Below are 11,080 nucleotides of genomic sequence, written 5' to 3'. Positions count from 1 at the left end.
ACAAAGCTGCAGTTAAAAATCTCTCAATTTTAGAGAATATATTCTTTACTTTATTTTCAGAGAATTGATCATGATTGATTTAAACTAGTACATTTGAACTATGTTCTCACCCTGGAGGCCTCTAGTGACTGTGTTGTTCTGTTAAGCAAAAGACTTGGCCTCTCTAGCTTTCAATTTACTAGAGGCTAGGAGAGAGAAAGATAGGTATTCATCCCTAGTAAAGATTTATCACCTCAGAAATCCAATAGTGTGTTGTTATGAGTTGAAATAGACTCTGTGGAAGTGAGTTTGAGAGTTCTGAAGATGTTTTGACTGTTAGAATTGTGTGTTATGTTTGTGAGTGTGCGTATGTGTGCACAATTAGCATCTTGGGGCCAGAAATCTGCTAAATACAGTGCACTGGGTAATAACTATAAGAAAGAATTTTCTGGCCCATAATGTCAGGCGTTTTGAAAAAACAAACCTAATCCACTGTAGTTGAGTCTGTTTTGCTCTCGATTTATGTTTACATTTTATTGGATTTCTTTGTCTGCCTCACTATCTCTCATGGAACAGTTTATGGGTTTGAACTCCCAGGGTTTTGTTTATGCAGCCTAACTTGTAAAATAAATGCTATTTAAATCAATCTTATTTTCCCTCAGAAAATGATGTTAGCTTTTTTTCTTTAGTTTGTGATTGGCTTTGTTAGCCATATAGCCTCAGTTCTTTATAAAGTGAGACTTCATGGCAAGTTGTTCTTCGGTTTTTTTGTTTTGTTTTTTTTTCCCTATTCTGACAAAGATGGTCAAATTCAGCTGACATGAGATGCTGTCATTTCCCCTGCTCCTGTTATTTCACTTTTAATGTGGATATGGTGCTGAGCTAGGAGATGCTTCTGCCATTTTGGGACTATGGTGTAATAATTTTTTTTTTTTACTGGTTTGCTTACAAAGTTTGTATACATTGTGTTTCATATAATCAATGTCATGCATTGTTTTATAAAATTAATGACCATTAGATTTTGCCCATAATTACCCTGTCTTTTTACCTAGATCCTTCTGATTTCCTTCCCCCCTTTCTCCACTTACCAAACTGTCCAACTCTGTGGTTTTACTGCTACTCAACCTCCTCCCTCTCCCCTTGAGTTCCCATACATGTTTTACTTATTATCCTTTTGCTTTTACAATAGTGGTCTCACGCAGCATTTGTCCTTACAATTTTTGAGAGGAAACTCATGAATTCCATATACCATTTGGCCTTATACACCTCTTCAGTTGTTCAATCTCACCTTTCCCAAAGGATGTTGATAACTACATGGTGCGTCTCTCTTCAACCCCTAAGAACTATATCCCCCATGGATCTGGCCTTCAGTGGAGTCCACCATCATCCAATGCCCTCTCACTTCACCAAACATACTAGGCAGTGGAGGAAGAATGTCACAGCTACCCTAGGCTTGGCTCCCAAGCCTGGCTATTCTTTGAAAAAAACCCAATAATTTACATGTCCTGATAAGTCGACTAGATGATCAGATCTTGATAAGGACTGTCCTGATCACACATTGACAGGATCCCTGCCCCAAATTCCAGAGCAAACGAACACCCTCTGTGAGTGTCCCTGAAAGCCACTATAAAAAGAAAACTGTCTTATCTGCCTGCAGAGCAATGTTCCTCTGTGTAAGTGATCCCCTGCTGTTCCTTTCAGACCATACAATCAAGGCTTGTTTCCTACTTGGGACAAGCTTCTTTCTTTGTTTTTCTTGCTTTTCACTCTTTTCCCCCTAACATATGATTCCCTAACCAGGGAAAATGCCCAGTCATAGGCCAAACCCTCCTCTCCACTTCTCCACAACTTGCCAACCTGGAAAGCAAGTCTACCTATCAAGTGGTACCACCCTCTCTGTCTTAATCTTTCTCCCCTCCCAACTTTCCTTCTGGTTCCAAGGGTCAAAGGCCATTTGCTATTTAAATCCAACAACACCTAACATTGACCTTAATTCTCAACCACCTAAGGCTATCTCTCCAATTGAGGTTAAGAGTCCAAGGTCACTCCCAGAGGTGCCTAGGGACTAACCACCCCTCTTTCTCTGTAATCCCTCTCCCTCCTCTCAGGTCCCAGGAGCCCCATCCAGACACTCCAGGAAAGGATGCCATGGCTCATGTGACTGAGATATTGGCAGACATCCAGTCTCACATGGATAAGTTGATGACTCAGATGGCTCAAGTCAAGGAACAACTTGATTCCTCTAATGAATCAGCTGAGTCAAAGGCTAAGGTAAAGGATTTGCCCACAATAATGCGTAGCAAAAGAAATGGAAAGAAACTGACTGTCTGCCAGATTTGTTTGCTTTGGAAAAACGTTCTCATTATCCCTGTAAACAAATGGAAAGCTTATATAGTATGTAATTGTGTCTTTTTATTTATTCTTAAAGTTATTCTTTTTGTCAAAATTGTCAAATGATTCTTCTAGGGTTATTTCAAATGATGAATCCTAGGAGAATCACATCTCCTTTTGCCCTATGCTGGTGTGATCGTCTGCACTATATATGAAAAGGAATACTGGTAACCCAAGAGAGGACTGTGTTATGAAGTAAGGCCCAGCATGATCATCTGCTAAATCAGTGACCCAAGAGGGTGTTTTATTGTTCTAATCCAGAGAAAAAAAAGCAGCATACTTTCCTGATTACAAAGCTGAGTGTTGGTTAAAGCAGAAGGTGGAGGTGTGAATGAGCAGTGACCTAGGCAGAGGAAAGTGTTGGTCCTTCAGAGCTGGCTTTAAGCTGGCAGTCCAGTCCAGGCTAATATATTCTTCATGTCGTTGGCCTGGAGGTTCAGAGACCAGGAATTTTGCCACAGATGGCAAACCCCATAAAGGACGAAAGTTGGATTCCAAAACAGGAATTGGGGTCAGTTGCTATTTCCATACCTTTAATGAAAAAAAAAATAATTTTCAAAGAAGAGTCCTTATCTTCCTTTAGATCCCAAAGTAGAACAAATGCACTATAATTGTTTTTCATGAGATATAGTACTTAAATTTTACTTTTGTTCGATGTGGTAATTTTGCTATTAGCAAAAGACTCAGGAGTGAAAATGAAGATCCTTATTGATCATGCACTATTTAGCTTCACACTTCTATTTCTGATCCTTAATGATCATCTCTGGTGTCTCCCTGTTTTCCAGTTGTATCCTTCTTTTTAAAGAGTGGGATAATCTATAATGCCATGTAGGTGACTGCAAAGGTCTCATGGGAAGAAGTTATCTGGACCAGAAGCAGAACTTGAAGTCTTGTGCTCTTTCCCAAGAGTGGTTTATATTAAAAGTCTTCCCTTTAAACTTCTAAGCATCTTGAAAAAGAGAAATTGTGATAACCCCAAAGCAATGAAATTCTAGTGGTCATGTGCCTGGCACTGTGCTCCTTGGGCAGGAGTTAATGAATCTTTGGGTCAAGGGAAGACATTCACTAATAAGCCCCATTACCTACTAGACCTCTGGTTAGTTCAATTCTTACTCACAGTGATGTTAGGAGAACATAGCTAGCACTGAAGAGAAATACAGTATAGGTCACATTATTTCTACACTCAGTAGCAAGGGAAAAAACCAAAACTGGGAACTGTCGTTCAAATTTGGAATGACCTAGAAAGAATATTGTGTCTTTTTAATTCATCCAGAGATTTGGGTTTCTAGTGAGGTTGTTAACACACCTTCTTTTTGTTGTTTGGCAAAGTAGGTGGGGACTGCTCTGCACATGTCCTTGATGAGTGCTCCATACTGGACTAAGTTCTTGATCCGAATGGGCAAAACAGTGTAGATCAAGCCATGGTTGGATGGATATTGCTCTAAATCCTGGAAGAGGTAGAACATTAAAACTGTGAGAAAGAATGTGTAGATAGATGTGGTACAGCAAGGAGTGAGGACACAATATTCCAGGGGACTTGGCTGTGATAAATTAAATTTTATCTCCCACCCCAATTATGTGTTAGAATCATAATTTCTGTACCTTTGGATGTAATATAAACTATTATAATATAATTACATTTCATAATAGTCTAATCCTATGTAATCAATCAGTGGATGTTACACCAAATAATTATTTCTAAGTTGGTATATTCCAAACTTCATTACTTCTGAGTTACAAAAATATGAGGACCACTTGATGATGATGATATATGAATCTATAATATCTAGAAATCTAAGATTTTCTGACTATTAGAAGCTGAAATAGACAAAGGAAGGGCTCTTGCTAGAGTTGCACCCTGAATTAAGACAGCATAAGACCAACATTGTAAAAGTAGAAGGATAACTAATAAAACATGTATAGGAATCCCACGAGGGAAGGGGTGGGAGCAGAGGGGTGACATAGGGTGGGGGCGAACCACAGAGTTGTATAATTAGGAGGGTGGTGAGAGGGGGTGAAGGAAATTAGAAGGATCTGGTGGGGACTTGAAAATACAGAGTAATGTTGGGCATAGTCCAATGGTGACTGATTTGATAAAACAATGCATAGGAATGGTTATATGAAACACAATGTGAAAGAAGAATATTGTGAAACATATGTACACGAACATTATAAGCAAACCGAAATAAAAAAAAAATTTTAAAACATTATAAAAAGAAAATTATCTCTCACTCCTGAAAAAGAAATTCCCGTTCATTAAATCCAGTCTCATATGATGTTTCTTTTAAGTTAGGTAACTAAGCTGTTATCAGACAAGCAAATTGCCATAGTATAGAAACTTCAGCTTCTTAAAATAGCTGTGGACCTGTTTGTTCTTGAGTTTGGTCCTTAACAGCAGTATCCTATCTGGCCACAAGATGACGACACAGCTCCAGAGAAATCTGTATGCATTTCTGACTTTTCTTTATTCTGATGTCCCTGTGTCCCAAGTAGTTTTAATCCATCTGCAACACTGCAGCAGAAAAATAGTCTTCTTTTGTTTAGATTTATAGCCTCAGAAACCTGATGGAGGGCTGCTGGGAGCTGAACATGACTCCATGGAAGTAAGTTTATATCCCTATCAGCCACCTTTCCTAATTTCTCTTCCAGCCTCCATTGCTTTCCCCATCTCTCCTTAGTGACAACATAGAATAGATTCAATATTCTTTGTTGCATTTATATTGTTTTGTTGAATCAAGTAAGTAAAATACTTTCTGCTTCTTTATTTAAAAAAATATTATAAATTATTTTGTTTCGATGACCTGAGGAATACATTTCTCCAAGACAGTGACCCTCCTACTGTGGACAGTATTGTCCACGTGTGCTGTGTGGGCTACTCCAATAAATGATGGGCAGATTGCAAAGCCTTTCTAAGGCTTCATGCTGGATTTTAATTTGACCACCATTAATTAACTTGATTAATATTATTATCATTTATTTTACTATTACGGTGCTTGAGAGACTGAAGGGAAGAGAGTTCGAGAAGTCCTGGGCTCATTTTGGAAGTCTCTGGGTAGTTTCTAGGAGTCCTAGTGGTGTAGTGTGTATATATTGAACGGCTATATAAAAGTTGGCGGTTTGAATCCCCCAGCAGCTCCACAGCAGAAATATAGGCAATCTTCTCCTGTAAAGGTTTACAGTCTTAGAAACAGACAGAGGATCCTTAGGAGTTAGACTTGCCTTGATGACAGTGGGTGTGTTTTATGGTTTGGATTGGGTGATTTCAATGGTTGATATGCTTGACTTGTAACTAAAACGTGTAGTTCAAATTCACCTAGAGGCATTTTGAATGGAAGGCTTAGCAGGCTACTTCAGAAAAATCAATTATGGAAATCCTTGTGGAACACAATTCTGCTCTTACACATGGGCTAGTATAAGTTTGAACTGAATCAGTAGCAACCAGGAGTTCTTTAGGGGAAAAGGGAGGGAGGAAGAAAGTATTCAGGAAGAGAACATGCTGGTAGACGTGAGAGCAGAAAGAAAGCTCTATGTTTGAGGTGTCCTTATGAAGTATCAGTATGACTGAGAATATTCAAGTCACTTCCAATAAATAGAGCCTAGTAACTTATTTGGTAGTGTGTGTTGTGTCTGGATGATGTGGAGAATGAGGAAGAAACATGCTCATATAAATGCCTTATGAATTCACTAACATTTATGCTAAACAATTTATATCAGTGAATATAGTTTTCAAAGATTTTGGTAATGCATCAAATGATATAAGTTGTGGTGTTTTCCTTGACTAAAATGTTATTTAACTTAATGGGTTATTGGTGGATTTTGAGTTGTTTGCATTAAATTAAGCATAAACTAAGTACTCCTTACATGTAAAGTATTGTCAGGAGATTCATATGCAAAACCTTGAAACATTCAAGAGAACTGGGACCTTAATGAGGTGTCTCTCTTACCTGCTGGTCCATTGCCCTCATAATTTCATCCAGAGTTGGGAAAGCAGCTTGGTCGATCTTGGCTATAACACAGGCCATTTTACCAAACAGCTTAATTGCCAGGAGGGCCTTAAAGAAACACAGAAGAAAGAATTAATTCACTCAGTGTATTAATGGACTCTTGCTTTCCTCTCAATGTTGGCACAAAGCTTTCCCTTGACTATGGGATAGAGAAATATACTGTTCTGGGAACCAGAACAAAGTGAACCAGAATCAGGACTGGCACCCACCACAAAGAAACTGTGCTCCTGAGAGTCCTGATGCTTCCCTTGTTCCAGACATGGGAAAGAATCTCCCAGTACTTTCTGTAAAATGCTAGCGGAACTAGACGGTAGAGAGTCAACTATAATAGTGTTATTAACATTCTGATCTAACACTTAGCTTCATGATCCTGGTTCTTAATGTATAAAACAGAAAAAGGAGCCTGTCTGCATGGCTGTCATGAATTTGAGAAGATGAGATAATTTACTGCTTGTGAAAATGTTCTACCAGTTGTAGAGAACTCTCTGACCATAAGAGAGTCGCGACCTCTAGACCCAGATTTAGTCTTGAGTCTGCTACTGACCACCCTCTTCTATGTCTGTCTTTGGAGACCTAGAATCCTTCAGGTCTGGATTGAAGCTGATTGTGTGTTTTCCAGTAGTTTGACTGAGCCTGCACATGCTGATTCACCAGTATTTTTCTCCTCATGCTACAGTTATTCTAACTTCTTTTCTACATTTTAGATATCCAGGAAACATTTTGTTTAAAGAAAAGTCTCCTTTCTAAGAAAAAGAAGCATACTTAAAAAAAAAATCCCTAGACTGCATATCCTGTTGGAGGAAGATCTCCTTGAGGCAATTTTAGGAGAAAGAAGGAGGGAGGAAGAAAGTATTTGGGAAGAGAACATGCTGGTAGAGTTAAGAGCAGAAAGAAAGCTCTATGTTAGAGGTGTCCTTATGAAGTATCAGTATGACTGAGAATATTCAAGTCACTTCCAATAAATAGAGCCTCGATTACAGAGGGCTTTGTAGGCCAGAGTGAAGAATTTGGATGTCTGCTTCATTTAATCATCTCAGAGTATTGTAGGAAAAGCAATTATTGATCCTATTTTACTTATAAGAAAACAAAGGCAACAGCTAACTGAGGGCCCTGAGGCCCTTTCTATCAGATAGCCAAAGCAAAAGCTTGAGCTCACATTCCTTAAACTTGCATCTGTCTGCTAGGTTTTATTATCTAAGCAGGTGGGCAAGCTAAGAATTGTGAAAATTAAATTTTTTTTAAAAAAATAATTTGACTAAAATTTGAGGTCAAAGAAGCTAAATTCTATAGAGCACAATGGTTATACAAAAGGAGGCTTTCTTATTTGGAGGACTTTGATAACTTTGTGAAGGTGCACTTTATAGGAATGCAAAGAAATTTTAGATTCTTTTAGATTAGTTTCTTCCACAGTCTTGAGTAAAAAAAAAAAGAATCAGAAAAACATTCCAATTCAGGAAAGCTAGCTCCTTACCTCAAGACATATATTTCTATAGAAAGTGTATACTTAAAGGAAGAAAATGTAGACAGTGTCATCTCTCTGGAGAAACTTAAACTACCTCTTGGGCCAAACAAGAGTTTAGGTGGTATTGTAATAAGTGTGCTTCACATCTTACATTTTTGTAGTCCATGACTCCATCCCATTCACTCAAAACATTGTTGTCCCGGATGCTGACCATACCTTGGAAGGCATTGACACGGATAATTTGGGTCCCTATTGAACCAACCAGAAGCTGGTTCTGGCTGTCATTGGTACTCTGCAGAAAACCAAGCATCAGTAAGAAAAAACTTTGCCTACAAACCTTGAAAGATTACAGGGTACTCACAATAAATTTGAGAGAAATTACTTTTTTATTATCAAAATTGAAATATTTATGACAAATCAAGACTAGGCCAGATTGAACCCTTTCCACCCTCACTCACCATCAGAGCCAGAGATGGAGTTAGGAGGAAGACCATGATAATGGAAGACACAATCTGAAATGCAAACAAAAAAACTGCATATAACTCTCCTAACCTCAGATGAGCTCAGAGCTTTATTGGGGATTAGAGCTTTCTTAAAATGACCTGCGATTATCATTCGCTTGTGTCCTGCAAACCCTCGTGGGTATCAGGAAGTTATCATTCAGTGTGATTGTGCTGACTACTCAGAAGGCAAATATTTTTAGTTTTCTCATGGATATATCTTTTCTATCAGTGGAATTGTTTGTTCTACAGCTACTTCCAATCTCTGGAATAAATATTATTATCAACTACTTGATCTGCATGTAGAGCCAAATTATTCCATGCAAATTTGTATTAAATTTTTTTTTTAAAGTAGGTTTTAAGCCTTCTCTCAATCTCTGAGGACATCATGTGGAGTCTGATATCTTCTTGCTTTCCTTTCCTCTAAATTGTTTCATAGTGTCTGAGAACAAATGTGCCCACTTATTTACATCTTATTCTGAGATATTTCTTACTCAAGTGTTACTATTTCCTGATATATTTTAAATTAATCAAGAAATTTCTCTCTGTGACTTACCCTGTCTGTTGAAGGAATTATAGGCATCAGAGAATAAAACAAAGCATTGATGAGGCAGGAACAAGTTAAGGCAAGGAGTCTTTACGTATCTTTTATCTCATCCCATATACAGTCTTCTAAAGGCAGACTCAGCTCAAGAGCACAATCAGTATCAGCTAGGCTCAACAATTAACCCCTTGCCTTCTACCTCTGTAACACCTCATGCAATATTCTACATGTTGTGATAAGAATAAAAAATGAGATACAGCTTCAAAGAAAAAGAAAACATTTATCTTATAAATAATAACCACTGTGTAGTAGTAAATTAATCAAGAAAAGACATGAGATACAGAGTATAACAATATTTTAGTAAAGTATTTTGAGAATTGAATCTATATATTAAAAATACTTAAAACTTCACTTATTTGATTTATAAGATAAATCTAAAAAGATAAGATCCTAAAACAAGAATTCCTTCACTAAATAAAAAAAGGATTTTTTTTAGCATTCTAGAAGTTACTGTTAGGCAGACTTTCATGTTCACATCCAAATTAAAAACTGAAAATTCTATTTGTGTTTAACATAAAGTTTCTGTGGGCTGAAGAAAGTTTTCCATGGATATTTTGACACTGAGAACATTTTAAAATTAGAAAATATACTTACAAGGCATTTCATATTGTCTCTCTTTCAGACCCCATGAAACTGCATACATAGTAGATTTTTCTATGTCCTATTTGTTTTCAAAATTTGGTTTATATACTTCTGGATCTTCAACCACACTCATGATAAAGGGCTCTGGGGAAGTTGACTATAATTCAGATAACACTTCAGGGGTAAAAAGACAAGTTTATATAAACATAATTATCATTTCACTTTAGCACTTCTGACTTTGTTCCCTTTACCCTGCTCACTATACTAGTTCCAAAACAAACATTGCAAGTAACAAGTCTTTGTGCGCTGGCATGCCAGTGACCTTAACAACTAAGGTTAGAATTGAAAACAGTAGATCCTGCATAATGGTCCTAAAACAAATCAGTGACTTCAGCATTTCTACTTTACAATTCCAAGAATACTCTTAACTACCAGAAAAGCCTTATGATGCCAAAATAAATGGCACTATAAGATTAGATTAATTAAAAAACAACCTGAGAGCTTTGAAGATGGCAGCAGCAGGGGAAACAACATAAGGAGCTACAGGAGCAACAAGCCGCATAGAAATGGACCACCATGGCCCTCTACAATCCTCAGTTTATCGATAATTACTAGTTCAATATGGGTTGAGGCTCAACATCAAGAAATCAATGAATGAGCCCCATGGCTCCCAGCCCCCCACTGCCGAGCCCACACAGCCACTGAAGCCCCATGGGGCCTCTGCTTCCAGACCACAGGGATACCCTTACCTGGGACGGATGGCAGGTACTGGGTCCCAAGGCTGGTGTGGCAGAGCCTCAACACTGCCATAGAATAGACTTGTTCTGGGATGAATTCTGGGAACCAAGATGGCAGTGGCAGGAGACACGGGTGGTGAGTGGGAGGACTGGTGGGCTGCGTTGAAGCAGATCACCACAGTGTAAATGTGCCAAGTGCCCAAATAGTCAAGCAGTTGACTGCTGGTCATCAGTGTGGAATGGAGCTCAGAGTCAGGAGGATGGGGATTCTCGGTGAACATGGGTGGGTCCTGCTTCCTCCCTCTGCCTGCCCCTGAACCGCCCTGCTATGACTCCATGGGGCCGCTTTGGCCCAGGCTTACGGGTCCCCTAGCCTAGATCGGGTGGTGAGTGCTGGGCTCCATGGCTGGTGTGGCAGAGCCCCCGCATGGCCAGTGAGCTGTGGGCCCCCAGCACATTAGGTGGGAAGGCAGTGGTGATTGAAGCAGTGGCAACACCAAGGAGCCATGGGAGCTGAAGGACTTGATATGAGAAAGCATTTAGCTGTCAGTGAAGATTTCCTTGGACAGGCCAGAGAAGAAGATCAATAAAATGGATTGATAAGGGTTGCTATGAGTTGCCTATGACTCAACGACACTTAACAACAGCAGCATATCTGAGATGGCAAATATTCTCAATAACACCACAACTTTTTTTTTAATTGGGAAAAACATATTGGGGATACAAGGAGGTGAGAGTTGGGGGCAGAAGGGTGAGGATGGGCCAGGATGCAGTTGCAGAGCTGCACAGTTTGGTCGGTGGGGGGAGCAGGTGAAGGAAAT

The 11,080-nt window shown here is 38.9% G+C and overlaps 1 protein-coding gene across 1 annotated transcript in view; it reads right to left on the bottom strand.

Moving 5' to 3' along the window:
* Positions 1-2,806: 2,806 nt before the first annotated feature.
* Positions 2,807-11,080, bottom strand: part of LOC102862145 (gastrokine-3-like) — a 67,969-nt gene continuing 59,695 nt past the window's right edge. The window contains exons 3-8 of the mRNA XM_006902538.1: positions 8,893-8,897; positions 8,295-8,348; positions 7,988-8,128; positions 6,315-6,422; positions 3,677-3,818; positions 2,807-2,901 (exon numbers count right to left, since the gene is read on the bottom strand). Coding sequence (XP_006902600.1) covers positions 2,807-2,901; positions 3,677-3,818; positions 6,315-6,422; positions 7,988-8,128; positions 8,295-8,348; positions 8,893-8,897 — 545 coding nt within the window. The remainder of the gene's footprint in view (positions 2,902-3,676; positions 3,819-6,314; positions 6,423-7,987; positions 8,129-8,294; positions 8,349-8,892; positions 8,898-11,080) is intronic.

The sequence above is a fragment of the Elephantulus edwardii genome, unplaced genomic scaffold (assembly GCF_000299155.1).
Source record: "Elephantulus edwardii isolate Elephantulus edwardi_28Jun2011 unplaced genomic scaffold, EleEdw1.0 scaffold00425, whole genome shotgun sequence".
NCBI lineage: Eukaryota > Metazoa > Chordata > Mammalia > Macroscelidea > Macroscelididae > Elephantulus > Elephantulus edwardii.
The sequence above is the reverse complement of the archived record's forward strand: the minus strand, read 5'-3'. Positions and strand labels throughout refer to the sequence as shown.